Here is a 22,123-nt window from a genome sequence, read left to right as displayed (position 1 = left end):
TTCTCACATCTTGTGAGATTCAGTTTCACACAGTTTCATCACGTAACTCTTTCCATAACCCTAAAGTGCCACTCAGTGAAAGCTTTATCCAACCAAATATAACTGTAAAAGTATTTCCATAATATTCAACTATATGTAGTAGAGACAACACATACACTGGATATAATTTATACTTTTGTGTGATCATGCTAATTTAAGCATTCTTAGGTATTCGTCCATACGTTCCTAAAACATGATTATACAAAGTGATAATTTCTTTACTAAAGTATATACACTATGCCCTGGTGCTTCGTGCACCATATGGAGTGACAGAGTGATCCCTTTCCACGGTTGTCCTCCCCTTACACATGAAAGCGCTGGGCATAACTTGATCAAGTCTGTGAGTGGGAAGGTTCAAGAAAAATATTCCTTACAAAAATAGATTCGTAACGATGACCCCTTAATTAACAGCATATTCTTTTTTGGCTATACACGTTAGAAGCAATATATTCTAAAGCCACAACCGAATAACGCGCTAGCCATACTCGCGCAAACTTCCGATTGAAGAGAATAAAAAGTAAATTGCCAGCATCATATTTAAGACAGCACCTTAATGGAGATATGAATTTATTCGGATGCCAAATACGATGTTTACCTGAGCAGTGTGCTAACACGTTAATCGGTTCTTCAGAAGTTACCATCACATTCGTTTATCGTTTCTGGATTAACAAACAATGTGATAGTACATTTTATGTTCACTGACCGAATGATTGAGGTGCTGGAGAAAGTTTTCTGTCCTTTGATCAATGGGGTGGACGGATCAAATGCATGCAGTTCGTGCTGACTCGGATGTCGCTTTTCTGCAGATGAACGCGCGCGCGTGTGTGTGTGTCTTGGGAGGGAGCGGGCGGGGGGGGGGGGAGGATTTGTCCTTTCGCTGAATGGCAAGATGTGGGTGGTTCTTTCGGTGTATGGGGCTCTCTTGATCCCAGGTGAGAGTGTGGGGTTCTTCCTATACTTGGCGAGGTGTGTGGGGGTTTTCCGATCCCTGACGAGCCTCATTTACCAGTAGGCCTAAACCCCCACAAGCGTTACATAACTGAAGTTTTCTTAATCATGGCCAAAAATATCAGTCAGATGTATTATGCTTCTGACATCCCTAGTTCGTTAAGCAACTATGAAATCAAGAATGAAATATCTTTATTTTAATATTTTAGAATATCCTCTGATGTCACTGTTGTGCAAAGCAACAATGAAATTAATCTGACTGACTGTCCTTCGTTTCAGTATGTTTAATCCGTTTAATATTGGAAGTCAAGACTTTATTGTAAATCGGTATTGAGTTTATCAATTTTGGAAATCTTCAGTTGACGACTGATTGAACTTAATGTTATATTTCAAGGGAAGTTATGAAAACAGTATTTCGATCATATCACGATGGTGTCTCCTTGTAGCAAGCCGGACCCAGTGCCAGCATTTACTGAAGGAAACGCCATTCCGAATATACCAGACACGTTATACCGAGACTGGGCCGACCAGTATTTAGTAGATTCCTCATACGCTGAGCGCCAACTGAGGCATAGTACCAAGATCACTGATGTTAAAGAATTAAATAGGCACGACGCTATTCATGTTCGAATCATATCTATCTACAACGACACAGAGAGGAATTAAAACTTTTCACCCTGATTCTGCTAGCTGAATGCGTCGTTAATTCCAGTCAAGAGTAACATAACCGGTTATGCAGCAACGATGTCTTATGTCATCAGACAGGGCACTTCATCATTTCGTATGTCATTGACTTGACGTGTTGCTCTAAACTGTTCTAGTTTTAAGTGTTCAATGTCTTCACAAAACCAGTAGCTATTGAGGAGATCTGCGAATGCGCTTTGTAAAGATAGTCCGGTGTTAGGTGAATAATGAGTCACCCCCGATCTGAAGTAATATACAGTCAACAAGTTTGCAATGGTAACCAAGTCATGCACACATGCCGTCACGAGTGTTAGTTGATTCGTGTGGCATTGAAGAAAAGGCAAGGCACATAAATAAGACAATTGGTTCTGGCAAGTATTCTGACTACATAAGGTTATACCTGGATTTATTTTACCTCGAAGAGAAAAGTTAGCCAACACTTATGCCGCTGATGATGAGGGTGAACGTTGTTTTGGGCGTTTGCCTTGGTACCCTCTTGCTGGGATTTCCCACCATTAGTTCACGTGAGAATGGCCATCATATTTGTTATCACTCCGCGTGTATGCATTATACAGACCAATGTATGTGATCATGCATTGGTTTCATGCCACAGGCAGTATCATATACATATGTATATGGATTAACATATATATATGATGGAAAACGGTTTCTCTATAGGTCTCTCTGCGAACATTTCTGTCAGAAAAGTATAAAAGAATTTAACAATCTGTGTTTTTTATTTTCGCTAGGTGCTTTCTATCGTCAAAAGGCAGTAACAGACTTAAATATTTTGTATGATGCTCCGGCACGCGGAAACTCAACTGATACAGCGGCTGCATATATATACAAGAAAACAATATTCCGATATCCATTATCATGCTGCGCTGTTCCATGCCCTTATATTCTAATACTGATAAAATGTGTATGTCAATAATTGTAATTATTATGTCCAAACATGAGAAAACATCTACATATATTTCAGTTTTTCAAGTCCCTTGCAGGCTTAGCAGTTTTACTTGACTATACTTGTATTTCCGCTCAGGTCATGTGAATATCCCCATACCAGACGGACTGGAAGAGGACATCTTGGGCGACCGGTTAGTGGCAGACAAGCACCTGACACAGCGTTTTTCACAGTGGTATCACAAACGCCAGCAGCACGCTCAGAAGAGGTGTGGTCTTCAGGATATTCCTCCTATTAACCCGCACTACAAGATAGTTGGCGGTAGACAGGCTATACCTGGAAGCTGGCCATGGATGGTAAGAAATTTTCACTGTGCACGGTTGAGACTTTTATACTTTGTAATGATTTTATTTTAACCATGTTTAGCAATATGCTCAAGAATGACCTCATGGCAGTGGTAAGATTTGTGAGCAGAGATAATTGTCGCACTCAGCCAGTTAACTGATGCTTTTGTCTAGTTTAGAGGTAGATTCGACCTTGCTATTCCATGAAAAAATAGCTTCGAAACTTTCGGAGGTCAGCTTCCCTGCATCGCGAAAACCCTCCTGGCGAAATGACTGGGACTTGTTTCACAAACCACCCTCATTTCCCTGTAATTATTTTGTCACGTGGCGTTTCCACATGGCGTTATGCGCTACGAGCCCCAAAAAAGAGAAAGAAAGGGATACCGACCATCAAAGGGAAAGTGATCGCTGTTCTTAAGGACGATCGTTGGGGAACGTTTCCCGCACAAAAGTCATTGGGACCTTATCTGTGTTACCAATTGCTGACTCCTGCTTTTTCGATGGTATTTTCAACCCCTCCAGTACTAAAAACTAAGTATTGGGGAAGGGCTTTACATCATGACTTGATTTGTGGAATCGATCCCTGGTCAATCAAACTTTGACCCGAATCGTCACTGCGAGGGAAAACGTACCCCAGTATATGTCATTAACTTTACTTTCCAGGTATCAATATATCAGACAACACTAGAGAATCACATTTGTGGTGGCTCACTCATTGATGAGCGATGGGTTCTAACTGCAGCGCATTGTTTTGATATGTAAGTATAGTATATTTGCACTAACGACTTTATGGTTGTATCACCAGTGTGCTAGGTGTAACAGTAGGCCTACTCACCTCTAGTCAGAAATCTGTGAAGTAGTGTTTTGCCAAAGACTAGGGCCCATTTGCACGAAACCCTATCAGCGTTAATATCACTGTATAGGCATTATAGTCATGTGCTCTTAATGTTAACCAAACCGGAGAACTTCCTGCAAGTGGACCCTGGCTTCTGGCTTTGACTCGGAGGAACAACTCATTTATAGGCGGAAAGCAAAAAAATGAATTAATTCTAGAGGCATCACTAAGCTCAAAGCAAGTATACTCAAGATGATACCATTACTTTTACTACACACTGGCGATGCCTGCTGATGTAGCACGTAGTCAAGTTGTTGCACCAGCAAAAATGTTTGGAGTGAATATTGTATATACATACATAAAATGTTTCCATGATTTTAAGCTTAAAGGAGAAGAAAACATAAAGTGATGCAAATATCATACGAAAGAGCATGAAAAGTTATTGCAAATATGGTGCTTAATATTTTTTCGGCTTTTTCTTTCAGGAGAAATGGGTATTTGAAAATATTTTAGTGTGGCGGGTGTTAATAATTATAATAATAAGAATTATGAATATATAAATAAACTCAGGTTGAATGTTCACGTTTCGCCTACACCAAAATGGACTATTTTGTGTGTTCCTTGTAGGCTGCAGGCTGGTGTCGTAACCTACTCCAGCTACATCGTGCGTGCTGGGAAAACTTTGCTGGACGAAGAAGAGGATACGGAGCAGGATTTGGAAATCGAAAAAGTTATCATCCATCCTTTCTATAACATAAGGACACTGGATAACGACATAGCCTTGGTGAAGTTGACGTCACCAGCTAGAAAATCACAAAGCATTTCTCTGATTTGTCTGCCTTCCCCAAACGCAGGGCCTTTGGAACATTGGAAAGAACTGGTGGCTACAGGGTGGGGAGCAACGAAGTCAGGTGGCATTCCTGGTGAGATCTTTGTCAAAACTATACACGAAGAAGTTTTTCCTAATATATTTCCCTTTTAATGTTTGCTTTATATTTTGGCTTGCTTTGTACCAAGTACAGCGAAAGCTTGCCAGACACTGCATGGGCGTCAGAGTCCAGTAACAGTTAAGGCAATATTAAGATAAATGGTAAGTGTGCTATTTCAAAAAGTATAGATGTTCGGAGCTCAGATGTTGCATAATACGATATTATACCATCATTTCCATATACAGTTGATTTTTTCTCCTTTGATCACTGATCTATATATATTGCTTAAATTCAGGAATGACAATGTCTAAAAAAGACAACTTTTATTGATAGGGATGATTAAGATGTCCTCAACCCTTCGACAGGTGGCTCTCCCTTTGATTCCTCGCCAAACTTGTCAAAACTTCAATTGTTGTCAGCAGAACCTAACAGAGAGCATGTTCTGCGCTGGATACGAGTTGGGAGGCAGGGATACGTGTGATGTAAGTGCTATCAATGCATTCTGAGGGTGAGACCGGGTTTTGTGCTCGATATGAGTTGGGAAAGAGGGATGCGTGTGATGTATGTGTAGCCAGTACAGTCTAAGAGTGAGAGAGCCTGTTCTCTGATGGATACGAGTGGATACAGGAATATATGACGTATTAAAATAAAGCCTTATAAATACAGACTGAAATGGTGAGAGAGAGTCTGTTCTGCGTAGGATACTACAGGCAGGAACACGTGAAATGTAAGTGTTGCCAGTACAGTCTGGCAGAGAGCGTGTTCTATGTTGGAAACGATGCGGGAGGCAAGGACACATGTGATGAAAATATATTTGTTTTCAAAATGACAACACGTGAATTTAATGCGTGGGGTTAAGTTAATATTTATTAATTCAGATTTTTGTAAATATGTCAGATATTATAATAGGGCAAATTTTGGTCAAATGATGATTTCTCTGTTATTTTTCAAGTTTTTCAACTAGACTTTTTTTCAAAATGCCTAACAAACTATATTCGTTCTCATTACATATCTGGATAAATTTTCTGTTCATTTTTTATGCTTGTCGCTCAGGGAGACAGCGGAAGTCCGCTTCAGTTCCAGAACTTTGGTAAATGGTTCATCAAAGGTGAGGTTTTCTTTCTGCTGTATATACACTGTAGGAATGTGCATTTGTCTTCGTTGTTTTGACATCAGTTGTAGGTAATGATCAGTGGCTACGGTTGTGTTCAGTTATGTTGCACTCCCTAGAGTCAATTTTAAAACGTGCAATCTCATGGTGTAAAACGCCGTTGCTATTGTGGAAAGATTATAAGTCATAATTTGGACGTCTACCTGAATGGCGTCAGACTCGGTGGAATCTCTTGTGCTACTTCTTTTCTTTTATTTTTTTCGTGCGCTTCCATGAAAATGGAGCATAATTTTTCTGTGTATTTCGTAGGCATCGTGAGCTGGGGAGGGGCGGGACCCACGGACTGCGCTCAGCCAATGAAACCTGGCGTGTACACGGATGTCTTCCAGTTCGTGTCGTGGATCCTGTGGGAGATGTTCCTCTATAAGTAGTCTACGTTTTCGTCTGATCATATATCAGCCAGCACGTGCTGAACCAAGACTGAATTGTCCTAGAACTAGAGTGATACTGTTTTGTTGAAGCTGTAAATCATAAAGTTTGGTCCCTTGTATCATAGCTTAAATTACGTACGTAAATGTATGTAGCTTTTTAACTCTTTGTCTGTGAAGGACGTTAAGGGCTGTGATTAACTGCAGATAATAAATAAACGTGGATCATCACATAGTATACCTTGTGTCAGTTTGTCACAAGGGACATGTTCCGTCCTAAGAGGCTACTAACTGATTCTCATCTTTGTCATTGTCAACGCTGGAGAACGCCCTTCGTTCTAGATATGAGTCTTTTATAAGGTTGGTAACCACCATCCAGCCTAATTGAAACTTCAAAGACTGATCTCTTGAAAATGTCATAAACGGTTTTCTTCTTCAGTTGATAACGATTACACTTTGTAACTTTATGTCCTACTTACAATGTCTGAGTAAACTGCCTGTGCTCAACCTTAAATAAATAAGTAAATAAATAAATAAATAAATAAATAAATAAATAAATAAATAAATAAATAAATAAATAAAATGTTTGATCTTGGTCAGAAATGGTATAATTGGGTTTATAAAACACCGACAAATTAGTACAAGGGTTTTCTCCACATGAGCTCTGTATTCGGCACACTTTAAAATGTCTAAGGTGATCATTAATCCAAATGGCTGTATGTAATCAACCCAGTCTAAGTTTGTCTGTGGTTGGAGATTCAAGAATTCTCGACAAAACTAATTTCTATTCAGTTTTACCCTGCTATTTTAAGCGTCGATAAATATGTTTTCTGCATTTAGGTGAATAACCACACCCAATAGCTACATATTTGTAAATAATCGCTCCACGTGCTAGCGGATGTCAACAATCAAGATGCTTTCGTTTCCAGGTAAGATATTTTACCAAACAAGCTTTTAGACGCAATACCTCGCCCTCTGCTGAAAAAGAAATTAGAATATGCTAACAGCACGAGGACACAAATTTCCCTCTCGATGTCACCAGGACAGCAAACATGTCAATTATATCCCATGCAGGTATGCACACGGGGCTGGGGATGTTCCGCTAAACGTTATGTGGAGAGGGTGTTGAACTCTGACAGAGGTTTGGCCTCCTCACCCTGTTCACACGATCCTTATATAAGGTATAACGACTAGATAAAAGGTTCGCCAATACTTAACCATATATTGCTGTAGCATTTTAAAAGTGCCATGGACGCGTTATTTCTCTGTTTTGTTTGCGGGTTGTGTATCCTTTCTCCATCTTCACGAACAATAACAGCAGGTAAGACATTATAGTTTTCATTCCGTCGTTTTGCCGTTGAAGTATACGGTTGCACTTAAACAAACATTCAAGCTTTAGATCTGGCTATGTAAGTGAGATGTGTATATAAGGAGCTTAATATGCCATCTTATAGCATTTCCTAGTGTTTGTAGTTCTCAATTAGCTCAGCTTGCATCAGATTTCATAAACTGTGTACAATATACTGTATATTATACAGGGTCGCCAAATGGCGCCAAGGAAACAGAGCGACCTCCAATTGTACCCAGTTTTCAGGGCTTGGCACTGAAACCTCAAATTCCTGATAAAGATTCCATCGACGTTCCTTCAGTACAATACATCAGTGGGAAAACTGAAGAGGAATTTCAAAACTTTTTCAAGAAAGTGGCATCCATAAGAAATGACGAAAAACAAAATAATGGAAAGAAACAGAATATGATTAACTGGCTGATGAAAAACAAAAATAATTACTGGGCAAAAATCCAGGAGAGGAGAAAATACAACCAATGGCTGCGGCAGTTCACCGCGGACAGTACGTGTGGCCAGGCAGAGATTCCACCAGTATGGCCGAACTTCCGGGTCATTGGTGGAAGAACGAGTATACCAGGTAGTTGGCCGTGGATGGTAAGTTTCCACATAAGGTCTTAGTCGCTGGGGTTTCGTTGGACTGTTCATCTTTAATGATATATATTGTATTATTGTGGTTATAAAACATGGAAGGAAATACAAAAAATTTCTGGGAAGAAGATAAACCTCACATTGCAAGGATCGGCGCCTGTTCGCCAATATTTTTATTCTCTGCCATACAGGATGACCAATCAACCACCTTTTTTGGAAGAAGATAAACCTCACATTGCAAGGATCGGCGCCTGTTCGCCAATATTTTTATTCTCTGCCATACAGGATGACCAATCAACCACCTTTTTTGGATAAGTAATGTACCGAACGTTTAACAGACATCATGTAAGATCATGTTTATAACTATGCAGTGAATTGAATCTACGTCGTTCGTTTTTCAACTTTCTAAATTTCGCCATTATTGAGAGCCACATTGTTTTATTTTTCTTAATTTATTTGATCTGTGTTTTCGCCTTACTCAAGAATATTTCACTTAAATGACGGTAGCCAGCATTATGGTGGAGGGAGAGCGGGAAGAAGCTGGAGGAATATCCTCGACCATCGGCAGGTTGCCGTAAGACCTTCACAAGTACGACCAGAAAGGAAGCCATCATAAGCTGAATTGGTGGAGGGCGAGCTGGACTAGTCATTGCGCTGCGCTAGTGTGCCGTAACCCCTCGACCATGGTGTCCCCCGCTTTAGTTTTTGATTTATCGAGAGATATTTGACCTTAATGGTATACTCTAAGCGCTGGTTAAAGGTCTTCTGTATATATAATGGCCTCTTATAAACAGTAAACTTCTGAAAAACGTCTCGGGCTCGAATCCATCTCTCACTGGATCTACTGCGGCATAAAGTCAGAACGCATGTCAGCACATGTCAGTGACTTTCTGCAAACACTCCTGTTTCCTTCAACAATTAACTGGACCGCCGTTTTAAAAAAGAAGAATTCTAACTACGGCATTTAACACCAGGAAAGCCAAAAATAAATAAATAAATAAATAAATAAATAAATAAATAAATAAATAAATTAATTAATTAATAATAACAAATCCGTTAATGATTCAGTCAGGTGTGGGGCACAAGATGTATACATTGCATTGCAGGTAATCACGGTAGACAGTGGGTTTATTTGTGTCTGTGCCTGAATAGATCGTCTTTGATTACTTCAACAAGTTTTTTACTGTCAAAGTTGCAATCTTGGCTCCTTTCGGATTCATCTTTAAATACTGTCTATATCTGACCGATACGAAACTTTTGACTATTATCTGACAACTAACATGGACTGCATAAGAACACCAACAGTTTCTTTCCCAGACACAGACCCTATGAACACATGTCAACTTTTTTGCCTGTTTTTTGTCTGTCTTTATTTAGGTATCCTTATTATTCGACATAATCGGAGAGCACTGGTGTGCAGGAACTCTCATTTCAGACCAGTGGATAGTCACAGCTCGTCATTGCTTTGATTAGTAAGCTATTTCCTGTACCCATGCATGTACAATAATGTGTGCCTTCTCAGTTAATGTGTGGAGAATCCAATGCAAAGTGCGGTGTGATCATAATCTGAACGTTTGAAGATCAACCCCAACAAGGGGATGTTATGGCGAAAGTACTAATGTTTCATGGGTACTATTCCCGATTCTCAGCAATGTGACGTGGAACACGATTGGTTTAACAGTCAAATTGAGTGGTCAGTTTACCAACAGTCTTTTGCCATGAGTGTCCACGATCTACTTTCTGAAAATTCACGCATCCGGGAGAATGCAAAATAGGAAAATTGCGCACAGAATGCCGTCAAAACCTTTTGGATTTACCGGTCTTTCCAACACTTTTCTTTCTTTGCTTTCCAGATCAAATTAATTCTTAAGGCATCCTTTGATGATTTTAGAAATCCATTGTTTCATTTCACAAATCGTAACATCTCATTGATTAGGCAGTTTGAGTAGAAAAGTTTTTAGCCAAGTCTGAAATTCAGCCAAATCAGGGAGAATGCAAAATAGGGAGCACCTTATAGGCCGTACTGTCCATGCGGCAGTTTACAATTTGATCACCTAGCGATGGCCATGAATGACGCGTAATGAACATAGCCCATAGCCATGACATCCTGTGTTCAGGTTGGTGGAAGGATATAAGACAACAAGATTATCGAACTAAGCACCAGCCGACAGATCAATGTAAACAATTAATTTAGGTAGAGAAAAAGTTGTGTGACGTCAATGTCGAATTATCAGCATGATTCATATTACCCGCTTTAAAATGTAAACATTTGACCATATTTTATTCAGTGAACAAATCTAAACAAATGTAAAAAAGTAAAATGTATTTTCATATGTTCATATTTTCATATTTGTGACTATTTCAGTCCATTTAACGACACCCGCGATTGGATAGTTCGCCTGGGTAAGTTTGACCTCTCACACGAAGAAGACACAGAAGAGCAATTTGCCGTCAAAACCATCATCGTCACCCTCGGTATAATCCAAAAAACTTTGACAATGACATCGCTCTCATTCAACTGGATCGGCCAGTTGAGTACACAGCGTTTATTTTGCCTATCTGCTTGGGGTCCCAGCATTCACAGGATTCAGACGATTGTGTCGTCACAGGATGGGGTAAAGTCTCAGAGAGTACGTTGGCCAGATTTTGCTAGCCATATTAATAAACTTCAGGTAAACATGAAGTAAAATAAGTGCTTTACGGAAGTAAAGTGTTTGTAGCAATGTCACGCATGCATGGTAAAATGAGAACAAATCAGAACAAAAAAATTCGAAAAATATTTTATGATCTGTATTAAAGTTAATAGATTAAATGCCAAATATTTTGAAAAAAAATATCGATTACGTAAGGTTATGATATGAAAAAGGGAAAGAGATCAAGCACTTTTGTTCGTATACATTCACATGTGTTTCACATCTGTTCTCTTATTTATTGCTTCCCTGTAGACAGCACTCATTTTTCAAGTGTACTGAGGCAAGTTGAAATTCCTGTGATGAAACAGAGAGACTGTGCAGAGCTGTACGGAGACAAAGTCACTAACAACATGATGTGCGCGGGGTTATACCGAGGAGGTCAGGACACATGCGCTGTAAGTAAAGAAAGGTCAAGGACAAGCTGTTGACAAAATTATGTTGGAAATGGATTTAACACTGTTCTAAATCAGATTAGAGTTTTAAAGATATGGCCTGAACGACGAGGATATACTTTGAAATCATAAAGGTTATTATCAGATAAAGTTCAATGAACTTATTTTATCACAGTTACAGCAATATTCTATGTCCCAAAGGCACTTGTTTGAAACTCTGCATAGATTGCATAGAAAAAAATAACATAAACTTGGCAGTAAATAACATAAACTTTAAGTAGGGGTTGATGATCCACAGAGTCCGACTGATGAAAAATATCACCATGTTGTCTGATGTTATGACAAAAGAAACACTGCCACGCTCTTTGAGAAGGGAGGGATGGTCCACCTTCCTGTCAATCGTCATGGTGTCTGATGCAATGAAAAAAGTAAAATCACCATCTTCTTTAAAAAGACGTGCTTCATCTTCTGTCATATCAGCATGGTATGTGTTTTACTGACAAACGAAAAGCACCATGTTTCATCCACTTCATCTTTGTGTCTTACAAATAAGACCACCATCGTCTGTTGAAACGGTTACTGGAACGGTTTCTGAAAGTTTTAAGTAGAGCACAATGCTTATTATGTCACTAATTCCATTTTGTTGTTATAGGGGGATAGTGGCGGACCTTTGCAGTGTAGTGCGAATGAAAAATGGTTCCTCCAAGGTGAGGCAAGAACTTTTTTCGTTCAATGCATTTAAGTTAAAGTTAAAATTGTTTGGTTTTCCATCAGTCACCCTATTCCAACCCTTTTCTGTCTTTGGCTGTCTGAATGCAAGTTCTATTGATCTTTCATATTATGTTGAAACCAAAGTTGCCAAAATGTATTCTTCGCCAGGTTCTTAGTGGGAAAAGCAAGGCTTGATTGGTCCGGTTCAGTGAGCCTTTGGCATGATGCTTTCGTTAATCAGCACTATACTTATGATAGTAATTGTACAAATGACAGAGACATGTTAAACGTGAGACAAAGTTAAAGCATGGCCAAAGAAATAAGGCGTTCAGTCTAGGGGATTATCTCACCGATTAACTGATTGGTTGCTTCGATGTGGGTTTTTATTTCTTGAAATGTAAGGTACTCAGCATGGTCGTGGATTGAATTGTGAAGGCCATAAAATCATATTTTCGTCGTAATTTGCCTATGGTAGCACTCTGGCATATGCCCGCCGATCTACATCGGTCTAATTTGCATGGGCTATGGCAGACAGTCAGCTATAGGCACTTTTCGTGTTACACTGGTTTACCCTGCCCTCTGTCAGTTTGTTTTGCATTCCTTTAGCGTACATCTGAATATCGCTTATTAAGCATACAGCTATTTGATAATAACCAAAATAAATTAAAGACATATATGTGTGAACACGTATATTTGCAGGGATAACCAGTTGGGGCGGGGCACATTACGTGGAGTGTGGCCGACAGAATCAACCTGGGGTCTACACTCGAGCGTCTCATTACAGATACTGGATCTACCGGCAAATCTATACACACACAGTGGGCAATGGCTCCAAATGATTTGCAAGTCTGTGATTACCTAGTGGCTGATAAAGACAGTTAAGCACAAGCTGAATTCGTGCCGTGTTAGCAAAGCATTGGCAAAGTGCATCTTGACCAATTATATTATTATTATTATGTTGAGCATACATACTTAATATCACAGTTATGTGAAATCAACACTTATGTTGAATTTTACTGAGAATTATGATAACAAGACAATAAGTTTAATTTACTGAAATGATAAATAGACTCTATGCGGACCATAAACCAAGTCACCTTGTCGCCAGTAGCGTCAGCCTGGCCATTGTTCGGCATTTACCCTGTTTCTGGAGGTCTGTCCAGATCTCATGACCGTTGTTTAACAAAAAATTATCATTTTTTTCAAGGATGTTAAAAATTACCTTTAACTTAAGACTTAATATTACTTGATACATATTCTTGTATTTTATTATCATATAGCCCCGAGGAATTCCCGTTACGGTACATTCCCATGTTTCTAGAGTCAATCCATGAGCGGCTCTGCCTGTCTTTTTAATCTACCAAGTTGCAAGCATAACTTTTAATTTACAGTACTGTAATCTAAATTCATGCTCTAAATTTTGAAAAGGAGGCGCTATTCTTCCACTTTTAGTCTTGTCTAGGTCTTAGTTTAGTGTCATTCATAGTAGATATTTACAAGGCATTTCAGCCATAACTGTACAACTGTATTGCATAACGACTTTAGAATAAGTATACATGCCTTGTTAATAAACATGCCCCGGTTAATCAAGTTTAGCCTGACTGGTTATCATTCATCTATATTTAATACATTGTAAAGCATGAGAGCTATGTATTGACGACGCCAAATAGATATTGGTTGACTTGTATATGTACGGAATGTCATGATTTCTTACAGACAAGAACGGAAACTTACTGTTGCCATAGTGTGAGTTGGAGAATGTAAGTATTTAAATGTAGCGTATGACCAGATAGAGATGGTCATACTGTAGCATGTAACCAGAAAATGGTTGTCGTGACCAGATATCGATTGTCACAGATTAGCGTGTGACCAGATAGCGATTGTCACAGTGTAGCTTGTGACCAGATAGCGATTGTCATGTAGTTGGGTACCAGACTGTCACATTATCTTCATTGACTCACTCTATCAGACGTTCTTACAATAAATATCACACTACTAATGTATCATTGTTTATCTCATATGTGTGATTGTTTTATCAAAGGTTATATTATGGATGTAAAATTTACAAGCATAGATACGGACATTTGTACACCACTTATCACTCACAAGAAACTTTAAGTTTGAGATGGCTAATAATTATGAACCACATGTTTCAAATTTAATTTTCATTTGATGCCTAGATGAGTATAGATGAGACAAAGTTATAAAAAATTGCTTTCTTGCCTATGCATTGTGTGTTTGTCAGAATTGTCGGATTATTATCTGACAAATGATGACCCGATGATTATCGCCTTTTTGAGAAAAAGAAAATTTCCCCTGGTGTCGATAGTATTGAACAGTTTACGAGGATGAGACGCTAAAAGAATAAGATATGCCGTTAAAGAAAGGACATTGGCATTAGAGAGCAAAACTTAGCTGACTCTTGGGTATAAGATTACGATCCGTCATGTTCGTTGAACCTAACATGAGGAGGTTTGCTTCAATTATGGCTTCGGCGGGGGCTTTACGTCAAGAGGCTTGTCAGGAACCTGACAAAGGGCAGTGGTTTACTCAACCCAATTATACCTGACTGTCGTGATTTACAACAAAAAGTGGCAAAGAGAAACCTCTCACTCATGTGATCGCAATGAGTTCAAGTCTGGCTCAGACCAGCTCCCTCTACCGTCGCTGGTGAGATTGTTTCCAGCAAGCTGCGAATGGTCGTGCGTTTCCCGTGAGCTCTGCCCGGTTTGTTTCCACAATAAACGCTGTCCGCTGTCGTAAAAGTGTATTATTCGTGAGCCTAAAAACACCAAATTCTGGGGTATGGCGTTAAATTGGCAGTGATCTAATAAACAGGTCACTGTCAAGATTCACTAAACAAAACTGCAGACTAATAATAGCAAATTTCATGTTACGACAGAGCACAGAATACAATATTTCAAGTATGCATAATATTAGTCTCAAACGGCTTAATTCAGACACGTACAGATAAATATTATAAGACTTATAAGTGGATAAATGGGACAACAAATGAAAGATAGGTAGATGTACAGACAGGCACCTCTATTTGATAAGTATGACACGTTCGGCCTGGCCAAAATACCTCTGTTGTGGGTGTGTAGAGTTAAAACCATCTGTGACCAAAGGAGTGCCATTATTTGAGGGTGCACAAATCTACTTGGACTTTGCTCTTGGTCAATTAATCTTAGCTTATATTTGCCTCTTATCCAAAACAGATAAGAGTTACACAGAATTCAAACAATCATCGGGGGTATTGTACAGACTAATAATAATAACAATAATCAAGTCACACTTACAGCATCTTCCCTGGTTTTGACATAAAAAATACTCCTTAGTTACGTATTACATTGCCTTAATGTATAATGCACAAACAAAAGAAAAAATCAAGAAATCGTGTATAACGAATATACTCTTTATATGTGTAAAATGAAAGAGTTACACCTGAAACATTAGGTACTTCTGGAAAGTGTCAACATGCCGACCGAACGCGGAGAGAAAATACCGTTCTCATTTCAACGTTCACGAAATAAAATCCGGAATCACACGCACACAGAAGACACATCTCAACTTCATCATTGACTTGGTACATATATATTTGAATTGTATTTTAATATAGTTTTATCAAGTCGAGTATTGGGTAACCTACATTCGAGGATACTCTCTACACTAGTTCGTGAGAAATCTAGTTCACATGGCAGCCGCTTTAATCCACAAGCTATGTCAAGGTGTCGCAACACAGCAATCTGTAATATATCTGACCATAGTTCCGTTGTTTATACCACAACATGAAGCATGCAAAATGGTTGGAAAACTTAAAAGGCCAAAATGTTTTACCACAGCTTATTTTCAGTAAAAATCATGACCTTTACGGATGCAAGTAAGCACCAGGCGATACGTGTCAACTTCACGTTTAAACCAAGTTCTCCTGTTTTTAATCAAACCATCTGCATCACTATCTGCAAACGTTAAAGCCTCGTAATATAATCGTTGTCCCAGCAACAAGGGCAAGATCCCTTTGAAAACCTTCCACCGTGCAAGCTTTTGTTGTTGTCGCTCTTTTGCTGTAAACATTTTCTTGATTAGTTAAAAGCTTTTATGACTGTTAGGACATGTAAAATTTTTTAGTTTTAGAAACGGCCAAAATATTAACTTCTATGAAATAATGTGGTCTTGTAAGGATATATCTACAGCGGAAAAGAGACAAATTAATCACACATTCTTCTGGGAACTTTTCTGACTTATTTGTTGTTTTACTGTAAACGTAGTTAGCTGTATGAGCGTGACAGGTGCATGTACACAGGTGTATGGGACAGAAGGACCGTATAGGCATCATTTAGGTCGACGTCGTGACTTCTGTCTTATCTCTCTTTCACACGGACCATGGCATATATCTTGCACAAAAAGCGCGACATGATAATCACGTGTCAAATAAGTTTCACTGGCTTTACCCCGTTAATTGCAATAATGAATTACAATCGACAAAAATGCATTGTTGTTGATTTCTCAAAATATAGTTCATAAATGTTAAATGTGACCTACTTCTATGAGGCTTTCAAATTTGCAATTGTCCACAAAACGACAACAGGGGTCATGCTTGACAATGACCTTTATTGAACAGAATTAGAGATAAGATCACAGAGGTTATTTATAGTAGGGTCCATTTGTTTCCACTTCTCACAGTAGAACGGTGGGCTACGGCAAAGATGATCCGACTGTGTGTCTCGTTGGCAATATTGGCTTTGGCCTATGGTGAGACGATAAATGTATTGATCGTGACAAAAACGTTCCCATTGAATGTCACTCTACCATTTGACATAATTGAAGAACCTTAAATGAAAATATGTTTTCACTGATTTTATACAAACTATTTTTGTTCGATAACGCCTGTTTAAAGGAGCAAAAAAGTTATATAATGAAATCGGAAGTGGGTTTTGACGCACATTGAAAACCTCTTTTTCCACTCTCTGGTTTTCTTTGCAGAGGGCGGGTCTAATAGCTATGAATTCGCTAGTCTTAGTTTACAGTTGTGTCTCTTTTGCTTTAACCATGACAATTTCCATTTCACGGAGATCGTGAAAATTTTGTCACTGTTTTCACCTGGTGCCTGCAATGCATACTGTATTTTCCTGATATGACTGAAAGCTGATTCTCTTTGCACCTGACAGCATTATTACACGTCTTAATCTTAAGGTTGTCACCTTTTTTGTTGCTACGCGTCAAATTGACGCCGGTATCTAATCTATGTTTTATACAAATATTTCATTTATACGACGGTCGCCAACATTATGGTGGAAGAAAACCCGACAGAGCCCGAGGAAACCATCCGCAGGTTGCTGGCAGACCTTAGAATAAGAATAAATCAAATGACTAAATCCATTGGTTTCAAGTTTTTGATTCTAAAACTAAACTGCAAAGGAGGCGTATCAACGCATGGCTTTCGCATCAAGTTCTTTCTTTACCATGATTGCCGAATGAGTTTGAAATGCGAAAGTGAATAAAGTTTTAAGATATACAATTTCATTTTTCTTTCGCATTTGTAACTGCCGATTACAGCGCCGATGTATAAGTCAGTTTTTGTCCTGGGTTTTCAGTGAATGCTTGTTCTTGTCCATTACCTGTATGATGCTATACCTAGATTCATGAAGCGCTAAGTCAGCTGTCGGCAAAAAGTACTGATGGACCAAAAGCTTCCATTTGTGCCAGGCTTCCTCCGTGAAACGATCCACTGGACACCATACAATGCTGAACACTGCATAATTTATTATTACCTTGTGAATGACCGTGTCTTTACATCCGAACACACTTACCCTTGTCTACTTATATATTTGACAATAGCTGGAGTTGTACCACGCATTGCCAATAACAACTGTGGAGTGCCCGCCATCCCTCGCACAAATCCCTTTATTGTCGGAGGAAAAGAGGCAAAGGCACACACGTATCCATGGATGGTGAGTTCTCTTAGTTAATCCAACGTAAGACGTGTCGACTATGATTTAAAAAAAATAAGGTTTTACCTTAGGAATAAATCCATCGCGGAGTGGTCATAAGCCATATACAACATAGATTTCTTCTATAATCTAAAAGAGCACAGCAGATTTTATAACATTCCACCTTAATTTTTAATATTCTTGAGTACGCTGTGAAATAACAATCCAATCAATAAATAAATGAAAACAATATTTAGATTTTCTCCGGTTAAGTTGTGGACAAGTTTCAACATTGGTCCTATGTAATGCTATCATATGTAGTATATTTTTAGTATGTTTTTATTGTTATAAATGTTAAAATCATCAAGTGCAGTTTTCCAGACCAACGTTTTCTAAGACAACTACTGAAGAGTATATTAATTTGTCTTACTTTTAATACACAGGCATCTTTGTTGTCCAATGGCGCCCATATTTGCGGAGCGACCCTCATTTCCAGCCGATATGCCATCACAGCCGCTCACTGTGTCAGCAGGTCAGTCAGAAGGAAGCTGATGATAGCCTGATCATTCGTTGTCATAACCTACTTCAGCTGTTACCTTCCATTAAAAGCAATTCGGTCTAGCTCGACCGGTCACGCCTTCTGGACTGCAGTTAACCCTCAAGTGATTCAATTTATTTTGCCTCATTCCGTTCAAGTTGCAATAATAAGTGCATTTGGACAATTAGTTTCTAGGTATTTACATCAACAGCTAGTGGAAAATCCTTGTTGAGATATTTCTGGCGGGAGAATGTTCCAGTTGTCACATTATTACCATCTATTTACGTCTATTGACGTCTATTTACATTGCAAATCTTTTCAAATCCTTCTTAATTTAATTTCGCATATTATTTTACTCTCAGCAATACAAATCTTAGGTATTTTTATAACAGGCAATAAAAGAATGCGTGTATCCTGCATAAACCAAGGCAAGTTTACAATACATGAAAGTTCATCGGCTAACTTGTTTTTAGCACAGGCAACCTGAACAGGTACAAACTGGTTCTGGGCTCTCACAGACGCTCGTCCACTGATTCCGGACAAGTCACCGCCAGCATCTCCAAGATAACACTCCACGTTAACTACAACTCTAACACCCTCAACAACGACATTGCTATGATAGAGTTATCGTCCTCAGTGTCCTTCAGCGATACTATTTCCCCAGCTTGTATCGCCACCACAGACTTCCCTGCAGGCACCATGACCACTGTCACCGGATGGGGAACCATGTCCAGTAAGATATTACAACGTCTCTGACGATGTTGAATATATTTTGTAGTCTTCAGCCTTTGATACTCCAGAAGGAAACATGTCCCGCCTAAATTCATGCTCTGTACTCATTTGTTCTTTTCTACAACACGTCACAGCTTCTGAATAGTTGTGGTAGGAAGTTCGCTAGCTTTGCGGCGTAACAGCAGAGAATGTTTTTACAAAGCTTGTAACGTGGTGAATCCTAAATTAGGGATAGATCAATAATGCATGTTGGCACAATTCCACGAGCAATATAACGAAAACTTCTCATTGTAACTCATGTGGCTTACCGACACATGTAAACAAAAGAACACTTGTATTCTTTGTGTATACAGGTGGAGCGGGGTCGTTACCAGATCGCCTGAGGGAGGTGGATGTACCCTTGATCTCACACAGTCAGTGTAGTAGCTGGGTTAGCGGCGTCTCTTCCACCACCATGATCTGTGCCGGGTACCAAGAGGGAGGAAAGGACTCATGCCAGGTAACAGAGACTGTCCTGGTCTGATCTCGTGAAATCAGAAGAGTGGATTTAATATCACGATGGTTTTGGTTAGAACTGACGGAAGAACATCTTTTGAACGAACGTTTTAATTGAAGACGCAAAGCTTCTTTAATGGTCAGTTTTCCATAGGGCGAGGGAAAAGGGTGCCATTCAGTACGGTATATTTCAGTACCATCAACGGAAAGAATGAAAACTCTAGATGTTTTGTCTTACGTGATCACTAGTTTGCCTAAAGCATCTTAATCGTTTTTACTCTACATAAACAGGGAAATTTGAGTAAAGAATGTAAAATGGGTACTTGTAACTCTAACAGTCAACTTGTCCCTGACAATTTAACATTATGCTGACAAGATTGAAGGGAGCCTCAGTGGACGAGTGGCTAGTGGTCTGCCAGCTCTGCCCGGTTTCTTTCCACAACAATGTAGGTGTAGTCGCATAAGTGAAATATTCTGGAGTACGCCGTGAAACACCAATAAATAAATAAATAAAACACTGAAACCTAAGTTAGTAAAACAAAAGAGATGGATTTTATGAAGTTTATGTTAAATAAACATGCTTTTGACATCGATGAAAACATTTGCCTGTCCTCATCTTGGCGAAAATTATAATATTGAACTTTTTACTGAATTGTTGACCAACATTCACTTTCATGTAGTCTACTTTTCGAAATACTATATGCATGACTGAATCATCATAGCAGCAAAAAATAACAGAAATACGTAACAGATGTACATCGCCTCAATTGGAAAGTAACGTAGTGACAAGACTACATCTGAATAAAATGAAATCATTAAGTGTATACGATGTCCTCTCTTGTGTATATTTTTATACTTAAAACAGTTCCCTAGTTGACTCGGTTGCATAAATAAATCAGTTACAGGGTTATTCGCAAGGACCAAATCACTGATATCTTCTCATACTCTTGTCCTTGACAGGGTGACAGCGGGGGCCCACTGGTGGTGTTGTCTGGAGGAAAATGGTACTTATTAGGTAATTCTTACAAACCTGGTCCATAAACAAAGTCAAAAGACATGCAAAACAATGTTAATTCCTTTAAATAAGCGGAATCTGAGTTAGAGCTTAGTTTTGACCACGTACACAACAAGCAGGAATTGTGTGTTTTACAGATGAAATGTACTCCGAACTCTCGTCTCTAGTCTCCAGCAGACATTATGAGGCCAGTTAGTGTGTGCTGTCGTCTCCAGTAGACATTATGAAGCAAGTTACAGTGTGCTCTAGTTTCCAGTAGACAGAATGTGACAAGTTAGTGAGTGCTGTCGCCTTCAGAAGACACAATGTGGCAAGTTAGTGTGTGTCTACTGTAGACACAGCAAGGCAAATTAGAGTGTGCTCTGGTCTTCAGTAGACACAATGTGGCACGTTAGTGTGTGTTCTAGTCTCCAGCAGACACAGTAAGGCAAATTAGAGTGTGCTCTGGTCTTCAGTAGACACAATGAGGCAAGTTACAGTGTGCTCTACTTTCCAGTAGACACAATGAGGCAATTTAGTGAGTGCTGTTGCCTTCAGTAGACACAATGTGGCAAGTTAGTGTGTGTTCTTGTCTGCAGTAGACACAGTGAGGCACATTATTGTGTGCTCTAGTTTTCAGTAGACAGTATGAGACAAGTTAGTGTGACACTACTTGCAAATTGCCCATACGTAAGTGGTGAAAAGACATTCTGTGTTTTACGATCGAGCAAGCATAGACAGGTAGGTTATTTGCATGTCCAGTTTTATGACATTAAGCAGGACATTGTTTTCTCCCAAAATCTTATACATGAAGCACTGTCATCATTTCTCAACCAAGAAAACTTTCAGTCTGTGAGATCGAAGTATTTCAGATCGGTCTGTGTTATTTTACAGGTGTTGTGAGCTGGGGTTACGGATGTGCCGGACGTCAAAGTCCCGGGATCTACACCAGGGTGCCCAACTACACTTCCTGGATCAAGCAGTACTCCGACTTGTAAACAGGCTAACAAATCTGAACAGGGGTGAACCTCGACACCGCCAATGTTCGCTTTGTGTGTGCAGAAGGGCAATACAGTTTCTCTATCAAACCATTGTGCCTGGGGTTTTGTAATTTGTAGATCATAACCTTAACGTTATACAGAAAGTGGAACTATTTGTTACATGTTAATTGCTTAGCGACTGGAACGCTAATCCATTTCATTTTTCATCAGCGAAGGCTTCGATGAAGACAATTTCTAAGGTTGGTGTTAGATTTGGCATGCGACATATTTCTACGCTGGCTAAAGCTTTGATCGTGGGGAGTTCATAAAGTGAATTATGATGTCTATCCGCCAATAACATTTCACAAACGAAAAAAAAGAACATGAGGATGCCTACGACACGCACAGCACTACTTGCAGTTTAGAAAAGAATTTTAAAAGAATTGCAACTTTGCAATCAGCATACATTCAAAGATACATTCAAAGTAAATTCCGTATAC

The 22,123-nt window shown here is 39.2% G+C and overlaps 1 protein-coding gene and 1 long non-coding RNA gene across 2 annotated transcripts; both read left to right on the top strand.

The window, feature by feature from the left end:
* The first annotated feature begins 2,010 nt into the window (after positions 1-2,010).
* LOC135471822 (transmembrane protease serine 9-like) lies at positions 2,011-21,664 on the top strand. The gene is made up of 13 exons (XM_064751231.1): positions 2,011-2,195; positions 2,714-2,931; positions 3,583-3,677; positions 4,382-4,677; positions 5,017-5,165; positions 5,737-5,791; positions 6,104-6,200; positions 11,896-11,950; positions 18,328-18,416; positions 18,896-19,155; positions 19,508-19,653; positions 20,610-20,664; positions 21,538-21,664. Exons 1-13 carry the CDS (start codon positions 2,114-2,116, stop codon positions 21,639-21,641), a joined length of 1,701 nt encoding a protein of 566 aa, XP_064607301.1. The 5' UTR covers positions 2,011-2,113; the 3' UTR covers positions 21,642-21,664.
* LOC135473182 (uncharacterized) lies at positions 6,808-10,782 on the top strand. Its single transcript, XR_010444593.1, has 5 exons — positions 6,808-7,151; positions 7,761-8,164; positions 8,350-8,503; positions 9,536-9,630; positions 10,524-10,782. It is a non-coding gene; the product is annotated as an uncharacterized LOC135473182 (long non-coding RNA).
* Positions 21,665-22,123: the final 459 nt, after the last annotated feature.

This window comes from Liolophura sinensis, chromosome 1, assembly GCF_032854445.1.
Source record: "Liolophura sinensis isolate JHLJ2023 chromosome 1, CUHK_Ljap_v2, whole genome shotgun sequence".
In the NCBI taxonomy this organism is placed as follows: domain Eukaryota; kingdom Metazoa; phylum Mollusca; class Polyplacophora; order Chitonida; family Chitonidae; genus Liolophura; species Liolophura sinensis.
This window is presented reverse-complemented; position numbering and strand designations above follow the sequence as displayed.